At 37.4% G+C, this 24,513-nt stretch overlaps 1 protein-coding gene across 1 annotated transcript in view; it reads left to right on the top strand.

Annotated features, from left to right (window-relative positions):
* The window catches only part of LOC117292864 (unconventional myosin-XV-like), a 61,364-nt gene that overhangs the window by 31,865 nt on the left and 4,986 nt on the right, over window positions 1-24,513 (top strand). The window contains exons 29-53 of the mRNA XM_033775034.1: window positions 452-595; window positions 1,503-1,532; window positions 2,261-2,400; window positions 3,113-3,387; window positions 3,460-4,375; window positions 4,495-4,503; window positions 5,100-5,138; window positions 7,212-7,346; window positions 8,345-8,480; window positions 10,110-10,222; window positions 11,745-11,860; window positions 12,355-12,448; window positions 13,124-13,289; window positions 13,742-13,833; window positions 14,368-14,433; window positions 15,010-15,131; window positions 15,803-15,888; window positions 16,566-16,706; window positions 17,761-17,855; window positions 19,150-19,232; window positions 19,610-19,835; window positions 20,587-20,761; window positions 21,813-21,973; window positions 22,570-22,703; window positions 23,652-23,835. Of these exons, the coding sequence (XP_033630925.1) occupies window positions 452-595; window positions 1,503-1,532; window positions 2,261-2,400; window positions 3,113-3,387; window positions 3,460-4,375; window positions 4,495-4,503; window positions 5,100-5,138; window positions 7,212-7,346; window positions 8,345-8,480; window positions 10,110-10,222; window positions 11,745-11,860; window positions 12,355-12,448; window positions 13,124-13,289; window positions 13,742-13,833; window positions 14,368-14,433; window positions 15,010-15,131; window positions 15,803-15,888; window positions 16,566-16,706; window positions 17,761-17,855; window positions 19,150-19,232; window positions 19,610-19,835; window positions 20,587-20,761; window positions 21,813-21,973; window positions 22,570-22,703; window positions 23,652-23,835 (3,878 nt within the window). The remainder of the gene's footprint in view (window positions 1-451; window positions 596-1,502; window positions 1,533-2,260; window positions 2,401-3,112; window positions 3,388-3,459; window positions 4,376-4,494; window positions 4,504-5,099; window positions 5,139-7,211; window positions 7,347-8,344; window positions 8,481-10,109; window positions 10,223-11,744; window positions 11,861-12,354; window positions 12,449-13,123; window positions 13,290-13,741; window positions 13,834-14,367; window positions 14,434-15,009; window positions 15,132-15,802; window positions 15,889-16,565; window positions 16,707-17,760; window positions 17,856-19,149; window positions 19,233-19,609; window positions 19,836-20,586; window positions 20,762-21,812; window positions 21,974-22,569; window positions 22,704-23,651; window positions 23,836-24,513) is intronic.

Below are 24,513 nucleotides of genomic sequence, written 5' to 3'. Positions count from 1 at the left end.
AATTCTCAATGTCAGATAGAGAGTACCACTTGCCCTCTTAAAGACCCTTTCATTCACCTTTGCAATTTGTGGTCTCTGAAAAGTTTGTAAAGATCATGCAAATCTTTAGCTTTGTTGTATCCACCAAATGACTTACATTTGTTGAACTTTTGTATACTACATGTATATGACACCAAGAGTGTAGTGACTAGAGGGATATGTGTGACAGCTAGACTAAACAAATTTGATTAAGCACAAATTTGATTAAGCACAAATGTTTTTGGTTTTTTTTCCTTATTTTTTTTGCTAAAAAGCTAGGGTTGTTACGATGACAATATTAAATACGTTGTGGTTTCATAGTCAACTCAAAGACCATCCCCGGCTTGTGGTACTCTTTTTGTTAGACATTGAGAATTCCATAACATAGAAGAGTCCTTTATCCATTAACAACTGTTTTACTAACATGATGTAGGTTACCCTAACATGGCACCTAACCCTGTATTGACTCATGGAATGATGCAACCCACCATGCCAGCCATGCAGCCAGTTATGCCCATGACTATGCCGGCCGTAATGCCGGCCACAATGGCTACTGCAATGTCGGCTCCTATGTCAGGTAACATTTTAAAGAGTGAATTTTCATCGATTGGGTTTCACCGGAACTTTGAGGTTTTTTTTATGAATGGTGTGTCATGGCAGAGTGGATAAGAACCATAGAGTTAAATATAAGAACTAGAGGGCGCACTGGTGATGCTGCTTGCACATACGCGACGGGACCGCAAGATGACAAGCGCGCCATTCTGTACGCGCGTTGAATTTGAAATACACGCTCGAGTTTTTTTTATTTAACAAATATGCTGTTTGTTCAACTTACAAAATGGCCGCACAAACACACGCTGTGAGATGGCTGTTTTGTCAACTTAGAAAATGGCCGCCTGTGCGCATGCCGGAGCGCGTATATAGACCAGTGCGCCCTCTAGTTCTTATATATAACTCTATGATAAGAACATATGACTGAAGCTCTGGTGTTTCTGATCAGCAGAGTGTGGGTTTAAGTCCTGGTTTTGACACTTGTGTTGTTAAGCAAGACACTTAACTATTATTGCTGCATCCTTACTTGTGTCCTTAGACAAGACACTTAACCATCGCTGCATCCTTCGGATGGGACGCAAAGCCATTGGTACCGTGTGTTGTATTATGCACGTAAAAGAACCCGGTGCACTGAAAAGAGAAGGGGTTTGCCACGGTGTTCCTAGTTTGATTGGGTGGCTGTAGTGGTAATTAAACTTCGTCAAAAATGCTAAGCTAAGAATTAGCCACAGTCAAAGTATTTCAAACACTAAATAATCACTTTAATATTTTCTAAAACTGAAGATAAATCTGTACTTACAAACAGTTTTTTATTTCTACATGTAACATTCATTCATAAAACCTAAACATCATTTAATATTAGCTTGAATTGGTTGAGGTATTATACTAACTCCTTTACTAACCCATTGTTTTGTTTTGTTCTTTGGTACCAGCATATGCTACTCCTGGCATGCCTTATCAAGGTAATATTGTTATGGTGTTATCGTTATATCCCCTTTAATCAGAATGCTTAACAATTTTCTGCTAAGCAGAAATTAACAGGATACCTGAAGTCACAAATTGTACTTGTGCCATGGTAGTTTGTCTGGTAACCTTATTCTGATTCTGATACATGTATGTAATGCATCTTGTTGTTTAAAGTGAGGTGCGACTTTCAAAAAATATTTTTGGCCAGAGATAGACTTTTGACAGTTCTAATAACGTCTTCGGACTTTTTATATGGTGAATGTATTGGTAACAATTTTATTAAATTGGATAAAGAGATGAAGTGACTTGATCAAGTTTATTACTACTTGTTTTAGGTGTTATTTTGTTTATTCGTATATATTGTAAAGCTGTTGTTTGTTTCATTTGTAGACTGTTCCTTGACAATCCCATTTCGGAGCATGCCTCCACACTAATAGATATTGACTGTACTTGTTTTTTTTCTTCTTGATGATGGTATGTGGCAATAAACATTACTTTGAATTCAATTAAATAAAAATGTGGAATCACGTTCCGAAAAGTAGGGCTTTTCATCAAGGAACGGTTTACAAGAACAAAAACAGCTTTACAAAATATTTCTTGTCCTGAGATAGACTTTGACAGGTCTATCGCCTTCAGACTTTTTCTGTTGAATGTAAAGTAACAAATTGATTTCTTTGGATGAAGAGATGAAGTGACTTGATGAAAGTTTATATTGTGCCTGCAGCCCCTGCTCAGATGATGATGCAGCCTGCTATGTATGCAGCAGCAGTTCAAGTACAGCAGCAACAGCAGCAACAGCAGCAACAGCAGCAGCAAGATTCCATGATGCAGCAGCAGACATATCTAAACCAGCAGACCATTCTGGTGAGTTGCACAACTTGTATTAGATTGCATTTTCAATTTCTTTGTGTTTTTGGAATTTCCACCTTCTTGTTTCCATCACAAAAGCCTCTTGGAAACTGTTAGTGTTTGAGTATAATTTTGTATGTTAAAGGAACGTTACAGAATTGGTAAGAAACAAAAATCGTGAAGATCACAGATTTACATACAACTTACACGGTTTAATGATGATGATAGTTGAATACATTCCTTGAAATATTTATGTCTGAAATGTCATATTTGATGAGAAATAAATAATCGCGTTTGGAGTTTATCGCTCAGTGAGCATTTTATTCATTTTTATTTTGGCATCGATGCAATGCAAAATTTGTAATCATTTTTTCACTATTCTCTCGTGACCCAGACGGCCGATCGATCTTAAACTGCTCAGGTTTGTCAGTTTATGTATATGGTGGATATGATACACTGCCAGCAACTGTTTTGTTAGCAAAAACCAAATCTGCAATGTTCCTTTAAATACAAGCTTGCAAGAAGGATCCTCTAATAACAACTTACGTCAGATTTCAAACAATCTTTCATGTTGAATTTTCTTATGAGAAATTATGAGATTTATTCAGCGTGAATCACAACACCCCAGTCAGGAGCAGCAAACTGGTCACAATTTTTAGAAGTTACTGAACATTTTTAGACTACGCTTACATTTTTCATAAATGTTTTCTCCTGTTTTCTTGAATAGGCCCAGCAAATGCAGCTCCAGCAACAGCAGCAGATGCTTGAATCGATGCAATCCCAGCTCTCATCCAAAGATTCAACAAAGGACCCTCTGAAAAGTTCCCTCTCTAAGACAAAAGCTGCTGATGATTACTCATGGAGGAATCAACCCTCGCAGGAATCACCGTCTACTAGCCGGCCAAAAAGCCTCCAGTTCTCAGATAACGTTGTCAATATTCCAGCCGAGTCTTCCAATGAGATGACCACTACCAAGTTGAAAATAGAAACTCAAGCACAGAGATCCAGACCTAGAGTTGCTCCAGCAGGCCCTGCACGAGGATCTCAAGCTAGACCTGCTTCACTAAGAGCTACTTCACCAGGTCCTGCAAGGAGCTCCCACCCTACAGCTGCTTCCCCTGGCTCTGTACCAATCCCACCTCCTCTTCCTCCACCCCCACCAGCTCCCTCACAAGAGGCCAGCCAGGTTAAGGTCCGCTCCAAAAGTGGCAAAGTTATTTCCTTGAATGATGCCTACCGAGCAAATACTATTCGTGTAGGTCGTGTGGTATGGCCGCCTAGGCGTGGGGAAGATCCAAAACCTCAAGCTGTCGGAATCGACTGGGGTGATTATACTGAAGAGGATGACCCAAGCCCACCAATCAACCAGGAACCAGTGCCAAAACCCACTAGTCATATTAAGAAGGCAGTCAAGACTTCAACTGAACAATCCAGAGTTGCTCCAGATGCTTCTCTACAAGTTATGATCAGTGCACGAGCCCAGAAGATTCAGCATCAATTTGAAGCCAACTATGGGAAGCCAACCCCTGCCCGTCAAGCGTCTCAAAAAAAATCTCCAATCAAGATTCCTCCACCAGTCAAACCAAAGTACAGCCCCCGCCGTTCGCCTACCAAGAACAGCATTGATGATGTCCACTCTGAAGCTATGGCTAAGATATTCGCCCAGAAAGCTGTACTTGATCAAAGAAGTCCACCAGAGGAGAAGCCAAAAGCCCTAAGTCCAGCTAAGAGACCAACGTCCCCTTTGTACCAGACCTCATTCCCCTTTCCACCGCCACCTCCAGTACCTCCCAGCCAAGGACCTCCACCTCCACCTCCTATTCAGCGCATCAAAGTCAAGGCTGAGGCCTTCCAAAAAACCAACCAGGTGGTGAGATCAGAGAGTAAGAGGGTTCCTAAGAAGATCATCTCAACGGAGAAGGAAGGGGTGCATAATGAAGCTATGCATGTCCTGAAATCTCATGGTCATCGAGTTCGGACAAATACAGATGCTACTACGGTAAGTTGTATACCTAAATTTCTACACTCTGACTGGCACCCCTAAACAAAGTTATTGACAAAATAGGGAGACTGCCCACATAGGGCTACTAGATGGCTCGGTTGGTAGAGCACTGGCACGTTTATTAGGAGGCCACTGGTTCAAATCCTGCTCTACTCAATTTTTCTTTGTTCATCCCCAAATCACATGTAAATTTTCTGAGGATTGATGTTGAACAAAATATGAGAACCTTTAGAATAGCACCATTTGGAGGTAGAAATATTAACTGAGACATTGGTGCACCCTAGCCTTCGTACAACAAAGTTAATGGTACAATATTAAACAAAGTTTAGATTCTGATTTCAAATTAAATTTAATAATTGCAAATTGTTTTTCATGTGTGAGAAAATTATTTCTCTGTTTCTAGCATTGTCGTTCTCTCCAATTTCAAACTTTAAAAAAATTGTAAAATGCCCTCCAGTGGCTGTTTTATGTAATCCAATCTTAGACCTCCAAATAACCCATGACACCCACAACATGGTGGTGCTATTGCTGTGATGCCCTTTGACAAGTTCCAATACAAAAAATTTAGTTTTCCTCAGAAGTGCCCCTTGCCAGAGGAAAACTGCCTGCCCCCTTCAAGAACAAAATTCAAGGCCTATAGTATAAAAAAGAACCTTAGTTTTCTCAACCAAACTTAACTTTCCTGGAAATGTCCAAACGTTTTCTACCGTAGGCCTCCCGTCAGTACAAGCTAAGTGATAAAATAATGGATGTGAGTATAATGCAATTTGCTGCCTGTCACTGCTTGCATGAAATAGCTGTGTTGCAGTTGGATGCATTCTAATAACCATCAATGTAAAAGTCACCTCCATTATGTGCCAAGTATTCATCATGAGATACATATCAGTCTATAAAATATGTAATAAGAGGTAGCTTTATTAGTTGGTTTTTACCTTGACACCGATGTATGTAGGCAATGTATCTGTGAAAACACAAATCTTAGGCATAGTACTCAGGTTGGTATCGAACCCATGACCTTTGTCAATCTAGAGCAGATGTCTACATTTGTACCAACTAGTGATTGCCTAGTAGCTAGAGGCAGTTCGAATCCCATACTTAAGCAGCGTTTTGAACTTTGGAATTGGCAAAAAAACAAATAATATTCATAATCCCCAACGCAAATTCAACATTACATTAGTCCATTACATGTACATTACATTAGTCCATCTGAAGTTGAAGCGCTATGAAAAATTGCAAAAGCCCCCCCCCCCCCACCCCACCCCTTTCATTTTGTAGTCATTTTAGCGGTCTAATGTTACATTGTGTGCCATTTGTTTATAGTGTGCAAGTATTAATCAATGAACCTAGAAATACTACATGTCAGCATTTTGTTTGCAGAAAGACATACATATACATATAGGCTCTATGTTTGTACACTTTGTTGCAGCATAGAGACCCCTTTGCTAAGACCACCATCACTGATGAGGTCAAACAATAAAAATGTGTTTGCTTAAAAGCACCAAGTTAAATTCTGGAAGCATTTTTCAGTAGATGACTGGAATGTACTTGTCAAAATGTTCAGAACAAACTGACGCTTGACTTTTCTACTTGGAAGAAATTTATCACAGTTCACTTGTATCCCCTATTATTTGTTTCCATTAAGTTTTGCATATAAACCAAAACTAAAAAAATCAAATACTACCCATCTTCGAATGCACTTTTTCAAGAGACAATTGCCATCTTTCAGCGCCAAACATTTTTCAGCCTTGCAATGATGTGAGAAAACATTAGTTTAAGGTAGTCAACAAAAATGATAAAATGTCTTGAAACATTTCCATTTGGTCCTATTATGTTTAAGCTTTAGGTTTTGCTAAGTGTTTTTCACTGTGCTTCATTCAAATGTATGTACTTGATATTATTTCTTTTGTTTTGTATAAACTGTGCTCTCTTTTATTCATTTTTTATCCAAATATGATTTGATGTTATTGTAACATTACTGCCCTTGAGCAAGCTGGCTCTAGAGGTAACTTTTTTTAAATATAAATTTGCTCCTTTTATTTGACATCTTTATTCTGCATGTGACTTTCTGTCTTTTTGTAAAAAAAATTGTAACTTTAGTGCCCTCTGGGAGACCACATTATTATGGGTTATTCATATAAAAGAATAGAATATAAATAATTAAATCAATCAATTAATCAATCAATCACCACGGTCCAATGATTAGACTGCATGACTTGCAATATACAAGGCTGGTGTTCAAATCCCCCAAGCTATAACCACTAATTTAACAATGACTCAATTGTCTAGTTACTGAATCAAAATTTCTTGATTTGTGCAATTCATAATCATAGAGGCTAAACCAATGTTTGTATGAGAGAGATTGGCTGTTACCAGCTTGGTATTTATATCCCCTTGTGTGAGTTGTCAGAGCTCTCTTGAAGGGAAGATCATCTAAACAAACAAATAAATATTTAGTAATAAATACTGTTACCAGAAATAAACTTGGGTGGTTGATGTTTGTGCATGTAGGTCAGCCCTTGTACTCCATCAAGTTTTCTACTTTTTTTCCAAGGGCTGTGGGGTCGATTTCACAAAGAGTTACATGTAGGACTAGTCCAAACTTAGAACGAGTCCTAGGAGATATTAAAAACTGATGGCTAGTCCTAAGTTTAAGTTAGGACAAGTAACTCGTCCAAACTAGAGATAAGACTGGTCCTAACTCTTTGTGAAATTCACTCCAGGTATACCTGAAGATTAAAAATACATAAAAAAATCAATCAATCGACCGTTTCAATAAATATTTGTACAAATGGTAAGTTGGTTGTTGTTGTGCATTTTATTGTAGGAGATTGTGGTCCCACGTCTATCTTCAGATGATACAGCCATGATGGAATCAATGCATACTAAGTCCTATCCAGCAGTTCCAGATGTCTTCTATACCTACAACAGAGTACGATGGCGTCTCTACATACGCAAAGAGGTCAGAAAAACTAAGCTCCTAAGTTAAACATTTTTTTTCGTCAACCCCAAAATCGTTTAAATTTACCTAGTCAGTTTCCCTTGTAGGTTATTATTTATATTATGAAATAAAAAGTCACTTCTCCTTATGGTGATCCCCTGACTTCCGCTTCCCAGGTTGTTGCTTCAAATAAAAATTATAATAATAACTAGTTCTTATATAGGCATTTTAGAATAGTGTCATTTTAGAGTAACAAATTACATTTAGTGCCCTGATCATTGGGCCAATAACTAACCTTTCTTTAACCTTTCTCAGCTCCCTGGGGAGTAAACAGCCTCGGGCTGCCGCGGTGCTCCAAAATGCTTTTTCAAATGCATTATCAACCTCTATCCTCACAGGTACAGGACGAGTAACTCGTCCTAACTTTAGATAAGACTTGTCTTAACTCTTTGTGAAATCCACCCCAGGACTCAAACCCACACCATGATGACTTAAACAACCAGGAGTTCGATGTTCAATCCTGTAGTAAATTTGTATCTGTTCTACCACAAATCAGTTAAAATTTACCCTTTCAGTTTCCTTTGTGGTTTATTTTTTGATACCACTAATACTAATAATAATAATAATAATAAAAATAATAATAATAACAACAATTATATGTTGTCTCCTGACGATGACTAGAGCAAGCTAGTCGAAACGTTGAGACCAATCCAAGAACTGACTCCCGGTAGTACAGTTATTTACGAACCTATAAGCTAAAGTAGTAGTCCCAGCCTATTTCTATACCATCCGCCCAATAGTTAATAAGCAGGACAGTTCTTTTCAGAACTGAAAAGTCTCCCGAACACCCGAACAATCTACTCGGTGGTGGTAGAATAAAGCAAGACAGTTCTCTAAGAACAAAATCGACCTGGCAAGTAGATACACACATTGGTGTTACCCCAAACCAAATATATATTGATACCTTACCATGAAATGCCTCAAATCCTATAAACAATTATATGTGTTGACTTGTACAGGTGTTCACCCCAGGAGAGAGGTTAGATAACCCAATGGCCCAGCAGCTTATCTTCTATCAGATAGTAACGGATACATTCAGTAAGAGTTGCATCAGGATGAGCAGAGAGGAGAAACGCTATGTCAGAGATATGCTAGGTCAGTCAATGCATAATTCATTCATTCATTCTTTAAATTCATTCTGTGTATTGAGAGGAGAAACGCTATGTCAGAGATATGCTAGGTCAGTCAATACAAAGCTCTTAATTCAATGCGTTTATTTGTAATGCAATTTTAAGAAAGAGATATGCTGGGTCAGTCAATACAAAGCTCATAATTCAATGCGTTTATTTGTAATGCAATTTTAAGAAAGAGATATGATGGGTCAGTCAATACAAAACTCATTCATTCATTTATTCTTTAAATTCATTCTGTATATTGAGAGGAGAAACGCTATGTCAGAGATATGCTGGGTCAGTCAATACAAACCTCATAATTCAATGCGTTTATTTGTAATGCAATTTTAAGAAAGAGATATGATGGGTCAGTCAATACAAAACTCATTCATTCATTCTTTAAATTCATTCTGTATATTGAGAGGAGAAACGCTTTGTCAGAGATATGCTAGGTCAGTCAATACAAACCTCATAATTCAATGCGTTTATTTGTAATGCAATTTTAAGAAAGAGATATGATGGGTCAGTCAATACAAAACTCATTTATTCATTCTTTAAATTCATTCTGTATATTGAGAGGAGAAACGCTATGTCAGAGATATGCTGGGTCAGTCAATACAAACCTCATAATTCAATGCGTTTATTTGTAATGAAATTTTAAGAAAGAGATATGATGGGTCAGTCAATGAATAATTCATTCATTCATTCTTTAAATTCATTCTGTATTTTTAGAGGAGAAACGCTATGTCAGAGATATGCCGGGTCAGTCAATACAAAACTCATTCTTTCATTCTTTAAATTCATTCTGTATTTTGAGAGGAGAAACACTATGTCAGAGATATGCTGGGTCAGTATGCAAAACTAATTCTTTCATTCTTTAAATTCATTCTGTATTTTTAGTCCATAAAAAGAAAAAATGTATTTATTTCTAATTTTTTATTTGAAATTATTTCTAATGCAATAAGATAAAATATTTACATTCAAAAATGTAAAATAAACAATTAACACATAGATAAAGCCAATAAATTAAATAATAATCTAAAACAACTACAAAAGACGAAAAATGTTAACATGATGAGGATGGGCAAGGTGATAAAGAATGATACAAACATTAACTTGTACAGTATGTATTGTTTGAAGCTTTGCATGGTGTGGATAAATGGGGGGAAAATATAAATAAATAGTAAACTTGCTAGACTTGTGGACAAATAGTTGAGTTGTGGCAGTGCTCTCGCGAGATCACTGCTCTTGCGCGAACTGCTGGTTGCCGACTTCTACGTCCGTAGTCATGAGAGCAGTACTCTCGAGGGGCCAGCAGATAACAGGAGTGCTGATCGCTTAAGCAAAATGCAAACCGAAACTATAGTTTTTATCGACCAAACGTATCGGTCAAATGCTCATTCTTAAATACACTGGTGTTTTCTATTTGAAGGATGAAGCAATTTTAGTCAAGTGTCTTACTCATGGACACAATTACCATATGACTGAGACCCAAGCATATTTGACTGCTGGGCCACTACAACTCAGTCTGTACTACCTATTAACGACAACTCAAGTAAATTTGATATTGGTAAAAGCGACAACTTTGTCTATTTGTTGTTGATATTTTTAGATCCTGAAGGCATTAACCCACAAAATGCCGGGCAGAAGACCAAATTGAAGAAAGATGTCATCGAAATGGTCCGGAAATTTCCACTCTACTTCAGCAGGCTCTACCCAGTGACTGTAAGTGACTTAAAAATCATGTGCTGCAAAAGCTTTCAAACTTTTTAAGAATGATTTGCTTGCTTGTTAGTCAAATATTATTCCTGTAGGCCTGCGCTTTTCATACTACAGAGCAGATTTCTATAAACTAAAACCCTTGGAAATTCTTGAGGAATTTTAACCCAACTGCCATCCCATGTTCGTTCACACTGAGGAAATGGGTTCTCAGTGTAACATGTACTTCACTTCCCGGTATTTCACAATCCCGGCCAAAATGATCGGGCCACCCGTTCGCAATGTTAAAATAAACATTCCCTGTCCACTTCCTCCGTGACAATAAAAATTCTATCCCCGTCCCCCCGCGAAGCAAGCAACTTCAGCAGTATGTTGTTTTGGGGCTGCTTAGAATTTAGTATTTCAGAATTGAACACAAGTTTCCAGGAATACCTGTTTAACAAACTGATTTATTATTAGTAATTTCTTTTGAGGTGATCCTGCTAAGCATTTAGCTGTTCTCAAGACAGCTTTAATCTGTTAATTCTTTTAGAGAGGCTTAATCCTACAATCCTGTGTATTGAATCAAGAGATATCCTGGTAGCCTAATCTGTTAATTATTTAATCCCATCATGCAGTGTGAATAGGAATAATTGTTAACTGTTAGTATCTCACCTCATTCACACTATGATCACATTAGACAATATTTGGTTGAACTTTTCATTTCCAGCAGCTTACTGAGTGTTTGTGTTTTCCCAGGAAACTTTTGTAAAGTGTGAAAGGACCAATATTGGACGTTCTTTCAGGAGTTTGAAGTGTTACAAAATTTCCTATAGTGAGGTTTTTAAGTAGGATTTGAAATGTTGAATACGATATGGAAAGGTTTGCGGTAACACAATGTAATGACTATCTCTAAATGAGTTGGGATGGTTCTGACAAGAGCCGTTATTTGGTTTCAACTCGATGTTTCGATCAGTATGCTCTGTGACTGCTTCTGGAGAAGAGAAAATCTCTCTAAGGCGATCACAGAGCATACTAATCGAAACATCGAGTATGGCTGTGTATTTTTTCCCCTTTAATTTTCTTTGTCCTATTTAAAAATGCTATTTTGTAGTTTATGTGTGCTTGGATCTAGTTTTTTTTTTTAAATGAATGTGCAATGTTTTACTGTGTAAATTTGTAATCGTTTATCTTAAGTGCACTTCTGTAGATTGTTATTAGCTGGGATCCATGGGTGATCAGTGAGTTGTTCTTACTGAATGGATTTCCCAGGATAAACAAGAAAAAATAAATATATAACCAACGGCTCTTTTCAGAACCACCCCAACTCATTTAGAGATAGTCATTACATGGTGTTACTGTGTTACTATCCATATTATGAGGTTTTTACTTCATTTAAAAACAAATTCTCTCACTTGTAATAAAACAGTGCAGCAGGACGAATCGTCAAGTATAGTGTTGTCATATTTTGCTGTAGCGAGGTTTGAAGACCATCGCCATTTCTTTATACTTCTTTATTTGTTTAATCCTCTGACTTGTTATGAAACAGGGCAGCAGGACGAATCGTCAAGTAGAGCTTCTAGGAATCTCAGAGAGTGGAATCCGTTTGATCAAAAGAGAATACGATCAGTCAAAAGATCAACTGACAGTACTAGAACACATCCAGTAAGTTCACTTTCTCAATTTTATGTCAGTGTTTGTTTGTATTTAGTGCTAACTAATGAGCTAATAGACCATGCAATTGTTGTTGCTCCTTTTCAACTAATGTGGGACCACAAACATGACTGTTGCGCTGACGGAAACAAACTCGAGTCCAAATTTTTGAATAAGCATGAGACTTTCACGGTTTTTTATAAGATGTGGCTAGCAAGAGTACTAAACCAAATTACTAATAATAAAAAAATGTTTGCTTTTAGAAGTTAATTGAAAGTATGAATGCTTTGATTGAGCTACGTCTTTGATTAAATAGTCATTGCTTTAATAAAACTCACTAATTGGGATCAGCTGTCTTGAAGTTGATGAAAAGTTATTGCTAACACAAGCCATGTCAAATTATCTGAAAATTTGATGGTATTCCAATACAAGTATTGTGCTTTGTGTAACCAGAATTAACATTTCCTCTAATTTGTCTAACCTATTAACAATAACTTTGTGTGTAGCTTCTCAGATATTTTACAGATTGAAGTAACATCCAGTGGTACCATCCGTTTTACTCTTACTAACGACAAAGTAATACCCCTATTTACTCATAGGGTAGGTAATGTTTTTCCTAACATAACCCCGCATAATAATCTGTTGCGTATACGCACACTGAGATTCTGTCAGTTGATTGGTTGAACATGCATCACATGTCATCAATTGTTTTACCCTGTGTGCTAAAATTTAATGTAGGAGTTTTTGAGGTTATGCTGAAATTCAGGAGCGATTAATTATGTCCACGCAAGAAGAATATAGGAATACAAAATCGAAGAAACGTTACTGTTAGTAACCCTTTTTAGATTCTAACTTGTGGGCATGAAAACTGATATAGTTTTACTCAAAGGCAGTGGACACTATTGGGTATTACTCAAAACCTTACTTGGTAACGATTAATGGGGGCTGTTGATAGTATAAAACATTATGAGGAATGGCTCCCTCTGAAGTAACGTAGTTTTCAAGAAAGGATGAATTTTCCACGAATTTGAGAACTCAGAATTAGATTTTGAGGTCTCGAAATCAAGCATCTGAAAGCACACAACTTTGTGTGACAAGGGTCTTTTTTCTTCCATTATCTTGCAACTTTATCTTGACGACCAATTGAGCTCAAATGTTCACAGCTTTGTTATTTTATGCATATGTTGTGATACACCAAGTGATAAGACTGGTCTTTGACAATGACCAATAGTGTCCAGTGGCTTTATAACCATTAATTATCATTTACATTATCAGGCACAGCAGATTCGGAGTATGACTGAAGCCTACATCATTGATCTTGAGAGAGACACTCAGTATATGAGAGCCATACAGGATTACATCACAAGAGAATCTACTCTCCTTAGCTTCATGAAAGGAGACATCATTAAACTGACTACAAGACACTCTGCTACTGATTCAGGTACTTCCTCATCAATGCAAGACATATTCTCTAAGAGAAAAAATAATGGTCGCAAAAATAACGGTCGCAAATAGGACGCTTGATCGTGTGTACTGTATAGGGAAACTAGCGTAATAATAATAATAATATTAATTATAATAACAAAGTTTTATAGAGCGCACATATCCACAAAAGTACTCAGGGGGCTATTAAATAGAAACTCAAAAAAACAACCCACAAATAACAGATTAATTACAAAAGAATGGATCTATCGACATGAGGTGTGTTTTGAGAGATGTTTTGAAAGAGTGAATAGAAGTGGATGTTTTGATGTGAAGAGGTAGTTGATTCGCTTCGGGCATAGTCATTGTTTTGACATCACCTTGGGCCTATAATTTTAACTATGCCCCTTATAGCAGTCAATATTTCTATATTATTGACTGTGTTGATATATTCTGACACCCATTATGTAGATTGGTTGTTTGGGATGTTGGATGGACATACTGGACTCTTCCCTAGAGAAAGTGTTGTACCTGCTGCAGGACCTGAATCAAGAAACTTCTTAGTAAGTGGATTTACATGTATGTAGAAAGCATCTTATAAAAACATTAAGGTTTATACTTAATAGACCCCATTCAGCGATATCACAAGCCCATATAGCTGTCAGCCTATGGTCTACCATTTTGGGAGTCAAATTGAAGGTAAAGCTTTGGTAAGTGTTGAAGAGACTAGACAGCTGCTATACAAGAATGCTTCGTTGTATAAAACAGATTCATTGGGAGAGGCATGTCACAAGATTAGGACAAGAAGACTGAGATTAGCAGGTCTTTTAGACGTACTGAGCTTGGCAGTGAGCAGGCTGGGATATGGGCCCCTACTCAGGGACACTGTTCCCATGGCAGAATGAATGAATGAATGAATGAATGAAAGTGTTGAAACACGCACGTTGCCTAAAATGCACTCGTAACAGTACATCAGCGAAACTGATTCAAAAAATGGCGCAACAGGTACAAATAAAGTGTTATTATCATTTGTTATTATTTTTTATCAAGCAAGTTCTAATAAAATATATGTGAATAATTACTATTCTTATGTTTAGGTGAAAGGATTAGCAACAAACTTTGCTGCCAGTAACCAAGAAGAACCAGCAAAACCAGGGCCTTCAGTAAGTTGCTCTATTTTTTAGTGGAAAGTTTGTTTTTCATGACACTCAAAATTAGTTCAATTATTTATGAACCTACTTTGAATGTGTTGCGATTCCAGGATCTGTGTAATAGAAAGCCAGTAAGAATATGGATCATAGGTGGATCATATTGGAAAATTTATTTTTTGAAAATATTTCAAATTTTTGACTGCAATCTGGTATTTGAATCTTCAATCCTTGGGTCTGAGTGAGTTTGTACTCTAACCTATTGACAAACACACATACAACCAGGGAAATGTAACAGCACCAAGGACAAAAGAAGCAGATAAGACAATATGAGACAAGTCCAACACAACTGACAAATTACACCTTGTTTTAGAAGCAATCCTTTACGGGGCACCTAATTGTTTAGATATATCTTTTTTAGTGATGTTTGTTCTTGAGGTTTTAACTCTGATCAGAGCATACTCATCGAAACGTTGAGTTGTCAACCATCGGCTTTCTCAGAACCACCACTACTCAATAGAGTTTTACACATGGTGCAAATGGATGGAATTGATGCATTTTTTTTCATGTAAGTACTTTTGTCTTTTGTAGAAGCAATCCTCCCCACCACCTTCCCCATCTAAGACTCTTGTTAGACAACTCACTCAGGATGAGATGACCAGGTTCTCGATGGTAGAATTTGCTTCCAAGTACTTCAGGGATTATCCAAACAAGTAAGCTCTTAAATTAAAAATAGAAATATTTTGGGTTGCAAAAGGACAAATTTACTCGCATCCCCTTATTGTGATCCCCTGGCTGTCGCTAACCAGGTTGTATCGTAATCTTGGTTGTGATCCCTGGCTACATGGCAGTTAACAGTTACATGGCTTCTGACTGGCATTGCTTCTGACTGGCACCCTGAACAAAGATATTAACAAAATACGGAGACCGGCAGCATCAGGCTAGATAGCTCAGTTGGTAGAGCGCCGGCATGTGAATCCGAAGGTCATTGGTTCAAATCTCGCTCTGTAAATTTGTCTTTGTTCAACCCCAAATATTTCAAAATTCACCCTGTCTAGTTATTTAGACACTGCTCTCCTGAAAATCCAAAATAAAAGTTCCTTATACCCGATGCAAGTTTCCATCTCTTAAATTGCTATATTTCCTTAGTTTTCCCGACCTAAGTCTTGTTGATTTCTACTTCACATTTAAGCTAAAAAGACACATCTTTAGATGACAGTTTATAAACTTGTGTACTCCGCTGGACTTCTCTTGGTCAAGATGTTTTATTGTCCGGAAAATTGAAACAAATAAATGGTCAAGGCGTTTCTTGGCAAAGATGTTCTATTGTCCGGAAATTTGAAATAAATAAATGAATAAAATTGACTGTTATTATTATTTATAGATATGTGATGCAGAGGAAGACAGATGGCTCAATACGCGGCTCTCTTAAGTTCATGGGTAACCTCAAGAAATCACTCAATTTGAGTTGTGAGTATTCCCCCAACAAAGAGAATGGCTTTGATCCAAACATCATTTCCGAGATAATTATGAGATAATTATAAGCAAAGCAGAATGCTTCTGTTGACAAACCATCTCTGGATAAAATTTAAAATAATAATAAAGATAATGGTTTCTTTTAATAGCGTTCATATCTGTCATCATCCCCTTTTCAGATGCAACAGTTTTGATATTTTTGCAGCAGCAACTTTATATGTTTGGTATTGCTGACTGGTTGGAATGTCAATAACAGACCTTGAAATAAACCACAGCACCTACAGCAATAGACCGATCCATTAAGCTCCGCCCCATTGCGTACTGACCAATCACAACCCATAGCACAACAACAAGTCTGACACTATAAAGTCCGACATGCGTGCGGGTATGCTTGGCGTGTGCGGCAGAGTTGTGCAGAATGGCATGGAGAGGCTCACATGTTCTTGCTCACGCGTGCGCTGTGGGCGGAGCCTAATGGATCGGTGTATTGCCTAGGTGCCCTGTGCTTTTGCTGTGGTGCCCTTTGCAAATTTCCTGTGCAAATTGACATTTTACTCATAGAAGTGCCCCTGATTACTAGAGGTGAATTGCTGTGCCCCTTTAAGAGTGAAGTCCAAGGACTGCAATGACTTATACAATAAAGTTCGATGTTTCAATGTTTTTATCTTTAGCTAAGAAGAAGCCTGTACCAAACCCACAGGATTGGTCTCTGTTCTTGGATGCTGTGTCTTACACCAACTCTCCTATCCAAGCATCCCTGCTGGAATTCCCCATCGTGGCTATCAATAAACTGGCTCTGGAATGCTTCATAGGTAAGCCACAGAAAATACTAGAGAGGATTAGAGTAAGAGAAACAAAACCAATTTCACAAATGATTAAAAATTGAATAAACTACCGTGTTATTTTAAATAACAACATTACAAAAAAAATTCTCAACAAAAATAGTAACTATAGTCTCCTGACGATGACTAGAGCAAGCTAGACGAATCGTTGAGATCATAAGAACCCAGCCAATAATATTCTAACCTTCCGCCCAGGTAGTAGTTAAAAAGCAGGACAGTTCTTTTCAAAACTGAGAAGTCTCCCGAACAATCCCATAAATCTACTCCGCGGTAGTAGAATATAGAAAGACAGTTCTCTAAAGAACAAGTAGATACACACATGGTGTAACAGCAAACCGAATACATATTGATACCTCACCATGCATTGACTCAAATCATAAAAACATTACAAAAATTACAGTGAGGTTATACCTTTGGTAATTACTCAAAAAAATAGTGACTATTTAAAACCTGCTTGGTCACGCACTGCAGCTGTTCATCATGTGTACTATTTTGAGAACTGATTTCCTGTAAATAAACGAATGTCAAAAAAAAAAAAAAAAAAAAAAAATCTGCCTTTAAGAAAACAAGCTTGGTATTCAAACAACTTTCAATCACGTATAATGCATCTTTAAGGGTTTTTATACCTTTTGTATTTCAAGTTTTGAGCCATGACATGAGTCTTTACTTACTGTGAATGATGATGTATGTACCGGTAGTCTCATTTAATTTCAGCTTCGTTAGTTGTCAAGTTTTTGAGGAACAAAAGTGAGTCACAAAATTCGTTGTACATGCTAAACAAATTTTTGTCTCATGAGACAAATTTTGTTGTTGTGAAATTGTTTTTTCTCATTTCTCAAAAACTACAGCACCTCAGCAAGTAATATTTTAAGGGAAGCTTTCAAACATCATTATCTTCAAACTGTACAAGTTGAGTGTTAATCTGTGGACTTTGTGTTTTGTGTCGCACAAAAAGTACCAAAATTTCTTCTTGAAATCAACTTTGTGTGCATTCATTGTTTTTGTTTGTTTGTATTTGCTACAGCACTTATGCAATTGATGGGTGATTATCCCGTCAAAGTGAAGACCAATTCTCTACCACAGGATACAATGTATGAAAGAATCCTCTTCATATTCAAGGTATAATGAATTTGTCTCTCAGTTCGTTCTTGTCCCTGTTTAGTGTCTGTCCCCAGGCATCCCTACATAAGCCTCGGCTTCCAGATGATGCCTCCATACTATATTTATTTAATTCTCTCTGCCTCATTAAATAGCTTTGTTTATTGGTTATTCCTTTAAACAAAATTGTTTGTACTTGTTTTCACAAAGTATGGAAGTAAATATAAGTTTGAATGAATGAATGAATGAATCCATCTAACAATCCTTTCACTGCCAAGAGGAATTTCCAGTCATAAACTAAATATTTGCTGTTCTTTTAAAAAACACATTTATAACAAGCAGGATGTATACAGCACCCTACATCAAACCAGTAAATGAGTGCTTTACAACATTTAAAAAGAGCAGTGACAGGCTTAATATTCTTCCTATTTTCGTCTAATTTCCAAATATTTGGCCCCTCAGAAAAATCAGCAAACATTGCTATCAAACAGCCTGGAAAATCTATAAAAGCTTATTACCATAATGTAAATATTGGTTAGCCCTTGTCCTACTTTTTCCAAGAACCAAATCGGTGTAAGGGTTAAAAACAATTAGTATTTTAAAGAGAAGTTGATTGTGATGTCAACATTCTACAAGGAGCTTTTATCTCGTTCAGTATGAATTTAAAGTAGACAAAAATATCAAAACATCAAACAAATAAATGTTGTATTATGATATTAGTATTTTTGTTTTCATCCCGATGCAAATTTAACATCTATTAATCCTGGTTCATACTTCCTGCGAATACGAATGCGATACGAATTTTGACATCACAGGACTGTTTTCGCAGCGCACGTTTCGTAGGAGTTCAGCACAACTCAACTGATGCGAACTATTCGTTGCGAATTTGTGACGTCAAAATTTGTATCGCGTTCGCAGGAAGTATGAATCGGGCTTTAAACTAAATATATTCGTTTCTTGTTTTATGTATTATCATAACAATGTTGAAATAAATGTTCTATGATTGATTGATTGATTGATTGTTATGATGCCACATCAAACATGCCCAAAAATAAAGTGGCTTAGCTGCTAGCAAGTTTGTTGTTGTTAACTTATTAGTTGTAACAGGCAGGGGTGTGTCTACAAGGAGCCTTTATCTCGTTCAGTGTAAATTTAAAGTAGACAAAAACATCAAAACATGAAACAAATACATGTTGTATTATATTTATTTCTTTTACAACTCTAGTCAGCTTTTGTCTGAACTAAAGTGCTCTTGCTGTGTTTTTAACAATATTTTTCAAATTGAAGAACAATTATTTTACCTTTAAATATCAAGGCTTGTTTTGAGCATCGTGAGATCTGTGATGAAATCTACTGCCACATTATCAAGCAAACAACAAGAAACAGCAGTGCCAAAAAGTAAGTCTTGATTAACTTTCTAAAAAAAATACAAAGTTCATATTATTGCTTTAGTATGATTTGAAACTACGTTATGGAAAGGTTTGCGGTAACACTATGTATAATGACTATCTCTAATGAGTTGGGGTAGTTCTGAAAAGAACCGTTGGTTTCAACTCAACGTTTCGATCAGTATGCTCTGATGGTCTTCTTCATCAGTCTCAACATTTCGACTAGCTTGCTCTTGTCATCATCAGAAGACTGGCGATGTCACCTGAAGACCTGGCAAGTAGATAAACACATGGTGTAACTGCAAACAAAATATATGTTGGTACCTCGCCATGCAATGCCTCAAATCCCATAATCCATATATTTTCATTATATTCTTTACTATTCAGATTAAGTTTAGTGCGTGCTTGGAGGTTCTTTGGTCTCCTAACATCCTACTTCCGCTGCTCACCAACACTGAAGCCTTATCTGTTTCAATACCTGACTATGGTAGCCCAGACTGCAGAGTATCAGTATGGTGGAATGGCTGGGGTATGTCTGTATAATCTACGTAAGACATTCAGACATGGTGGTCGACGCTTGCTGCCTGGTACAGTGGAGGTCCAACAACTTATGGTGAGCTCAAAATTTCATTTTCTGAGTTATATTTATTTTTTGGTTTTCATAACAAAACTATTGTCTGTTGCTTTTACATTTTTAATGTTCCTATTGAATACATGTGGATATTTTGCTGTACGTTTATATTGTTATTGTTAATCTGTATTTTAGTTCAGCCTGCTGGCTGCGATGAGCAGAATTTGCTAAACCAGTAATAATAATAATAAAATGGGAAAAGTTGCTTTGAAAGGCAAAGTATACCTTTGGTTTTTTAAAACAGTTAGATTGTTTTAATCTTATAAAAATGTAGCAGCAAAGCCCAGGAAAGATCTTGTTGGTGTTCCATCGTGCGAACCACAAATTGGAACTTTGATGCGATCGCTTGAAGAGAGATACAATGAAACTAACATGTGAAAATTTCATTTCAAAAGGTGGTCACGTTTTTGAGATATCGCTGAAAAACTGGAGCAAATATGTCCAAGCAGGAAATATAACCCCCAAACGCAAACACCACAGTGTGAGAAATGTTACTGACACTAGTGCTTCTCTGATTCAAATCTGGGGGCATAAAAACTGATATCTTTTTTACATAACCACATTACTCCAAAGTGAAATGTTGCTCAAAATGCTTTTTTTATCAAAAGCTGCTGCAGGCTTATTACAAACAGTTTTTATTTGCATTTAAGAGTGATTACCGAACGAATACCTTCACTTCAAATAGGGAAACTTTCTCCCCAAAACTAATAAGATAAATTTATTTTCTGATAAGGAGGGGCGTATGGTCAGACGACAGCAGGTTCATCTTCCTGGTAATATGCGAACAATGGTTAAGGTATCAGGCAGCACAGTGGTATGGGATATACTGGAAGAGCTATGCACTGAGATGGGTATACAGCAGCCTGAAGCTATCAAGGAGTTTGGGCTCTTTGGATTGGTACCCTCAAGTAAGTGGGTTTTTTACACAAATGAATTAAAATTAGTATGAAATCGAGAGCTAGCTGTTTATATTGGTCACGACCAAGTGAGCTGAAAGTCGCACTGTGCCGTTTTCCAGTTCAGCCGGTCGAAGTAAAATATTTCTCATTAGATAAGTGAGAACTCTATTGTTTCCACAAGCTCTGTTGGCTTGGAGGATTATTGTTACCCCAGGTGTTATATACCATTGGAAAGCTCATGATCTGCAGAATTCAGAAATACCAATAGCAATTTTTTTTTTCTGACTTTCAGCTCATTTTGTGATGACAGGTTACATATTATCAACTGCAATTCTAACATCCTCCTGAAGACGATCAGACTGATCCAATCGTTGAGTTGTTAATACTTTTGTTTTTTTCCAGAACCAACACCACTCAAAAAAAGATTCACACACGGTGCTATAGACCTTTAGCACGATGCCGCCGTCTTGGTTGTTGGCCCATGCAGACCAATGTTACCAAATTGAGGCTGGAAAGAAAAATAGTCTGGTTCCTTTTTGTACAATGAAAAGTAGCATCCATTGCTGTTATTGGATAAAGGGAACTTGACTATGATAGTGGTGGCATCAACATATACCGCAAACCTCACCTAATTATACTCCCACCACCATGTTTAAAGTTTCAAATCCTACTTAAAGGGTCTATGTACTTTTTGTTGGACAAAAACACAATGTCCACAGATTTACACTAAACTAACACAGTTTGAAGATAATGATAGTAGAAAGCTTCCCTGAAAATATTACTTGCTGAGGTGCTGTAGTTTTTGAGAAATGAATAAAATAATGTCATGAAAATAATTTTCGTCTCACTGATCATGAGAAAAAAATTATTTTAGCATGTAAAAACGTATTTTCATGACATTGTTTTATTCATTTCTCAAAAACCACAGCACCTCAGCATCTAATATTTTAAGGTACGCTTTCTACTAGCCAGCTTTAGTTCAGCTACCGCCACCCGCGTTAAGTTAAGTTAAGTTGTTGAGAGATTTTAAAGTTTTAGCTTTTTTGTTTTCATGGTTCAGAGAAACGAGTGGTTCCATTCCAGCTGTCTGACTATCTAATGGATGTTACAACTCACTTTGAAAGTCAGGACTTTGAGTATGCTCTCCTCTTCAAGAAAGTATTATGGAACCAAGCAATGACTGTCAGCAATGAGTTCCATTCCTCCATCATCTTCAATCAGGTTAGAGGATCCCGCTGTTCAAATAAGGCCAGGGCCTTTATCACATGACCACGGCTTTGTAAGGTTTTAAATGGCCGTTTAGGAACGAGTCACTACTATTTTATTCCTATATGCACTTTTGTTAAAGAGCAAAAAAGTATTTACAATTCTAGACAATCTTTCCCAGTTTTAATTTTCGAATTTGCAAAACCTTTTGTAAAAATGTTTTGTGCGCTTTAGGTTGATGTTTATATGCGCGTGTACAGAAAGATTACATGATGGTACTCATATGAATTGCATTCCGCATAAGTAAAATTGGCAAACATGAGCTTGCGCGCCCAACTCGCGAAGCCAGCCGGTCCTTAACAGCTTCAGCCATGTCTTTATCAACCCTTTAAACACCCCAACATGACGAGCTCTCTACCAATAAAAATAGCGAACTGTCTGGGGTATTTATGATTATATGATTCAAACTGCCTCAAGCTAGGCAAGCTGGAATAAAGCTTAACTTTTCTAAAGTGTACCAAGGTTAATTAACCTTTGAAATGCAGTTATTTTATTCCTCTTGCCTTGGAAGTTTGAGGAGATTCATGATTTTTATTTTCTTGATGCCACAGCTTGTTCCTGATTATCAGAGCAGCCGTCTTATTGTAATGGAGGGATCTAATCTTAGTGACCAGCAAGCATCAGAGACTGTCAGACTGGCTGCACTGCAGCATCGGGCCGCAGATAAGGTCCAAATACCCACTCTGTGAGTTTGCTCTTAATTCATTTCATTAAAGATGTTTCTATTTAACATTAAATCTTGTATATTTGGTTTTCGCCCCGGTGTTCCTGGCTGACGCTGCTGAATGCGCCGTAGCACCTTGTAAACCCTTATAAGGTGCTAAATAATTGGGTCTCAGAATCCAACACTGCAAAAACTTATCTTTCTGAAAGTTTGTATAATACTCAGCGCCTTGTACCTTGTTTGGTAGATACGTGTGCTATATAAGACTTCGATATATACATGTAGACCAAGTGTATGTCTTGATTCTACTACCTTGAACTAGATATTTTGGAATTTGGACGATTTTCTCTGTTCTAAAAAGAGCTGTCCTGCTTTTTAATTTCTACCTTGGTGGAAGGTAGGAAATTGGCCGAGACTACTTCTTTCACTTAGTGGATTTCAGCCTTACAGAATTTAAAGTGATCACAACCTCCCCAAAAGGGCATTACTGCAGTGACATCATGTACATTTACATGTATGTGGAAGGTAGGAAATTTGCAGAGACTACTACTTTCACTTTTTAGCCCTACAGAATTTAAAGTGATCACAACCTCCCCAATTAAAAGGGCATTACTGCAGTGATGTTATGTGCATTTAGGTGGATGGTAGAAAATTAGCCGAGACTACTACTTTACACAGAGTGTATTTCAGCCTTACAGAATTTAAAATGATCACAACCTCCCCAAAAGGGCATTACTGCAGTGATGTTATGTGCATTTAGGTGGATGGTAGAAAATTAGCCGAGACTACTACTTTACACAGAGTGTATTTCAGCTTTACAGAATTTCAAGTGATCACAACCTCCCCAAAAGCGCATTACTGCAGTGATGTCATGTGCATTTAGGTCTTTTATATTTGATTCTCAAAACCCATGTTCACACCATGCTCCTTTGTAAATTCACACAATCATTATTTACATTTGTTTTGCAGGAAAGACTTGCCGGGTATTCTTCCCTCTGCAGTGATAGACTGTATGAACCCTCAGCAATGGTTAAATCTAATCCATGATGAACTACCCATGCTGGAATCCATGAGTCCACATGAGGCCAGGGTGGAGTCCATTGAAATCATCAAGAAGTGGCAACTCTTTGGCTCTAGCTTCTTTGATATCATAGTAAGTATAACTCTAGAGACACAAAACAATCAAAACAAACAACCATAGGAGTGTTGCAATTGTATTGAGAAAATAGAATTAGCCATTGCAAACTGCTTACCAAAAGGATCTGTAGTATAAATGCAACAAAAAAAAGTTAATTTCCTGACATTTCTTGAAGGCTAAAGACAAGGCCTTCGAGAAAGACTCTGCTTAGGGTAATAACGTCAGGCCATAATGTCAGGTGTGACCAGGGCCCAATTTCATGGCCCTGCTCACCAAAACATTTCATGCTAATGGTGTTCTGTAAAAGCATGTGATTCAATGGACAGCAAGTGTTGGGGTGCGTTCGATAAGTTCCCTGGGTCGACCCCGCAGTGCTCACTCGGGTGAGCCCCTGACAAGAGCTAATCGAACGATCACACTTGCCCTCTTGTGGTGACGGCATGCACCTCAGGTCACCCCCAAGTTGACCCACTCCACCAGCAGGGCACTGGGGGCTGACCTGGGTGGGTCTTGTCAATGCTATTCGAATGTACAGGGGCAGACCGGGGTCGACCCAGGGAAGCTAAACAAACGCACCCTTAGTCAGCGCAAAATTCGGTGGTAAGCAGATCTATGAAACTGGGGGCCCAGCTTGTAGGCTAAAAACTTACTTGGAAACGAGCAATGGAGAGCTGTTGATAGTATACAACATGG

The sequence above is a fragment of the Asterias rubens genome, chromosome 7 (assembly GCF_902459465.1).
Source record: "Asterias rubens chromosome 7, eAstRub1.3, whole genome shotgun sequence".
NCBI lineage: Eukaryota > Metazoa > Echinodermata > Asteroidea > Forcipulatida > Asteriidae > Asterias > Asterias rubens.
Note: the sequence above shows the minus strand (reverse complement) of the source record. Positions and strands in the feature narration are given on the sequence as shown.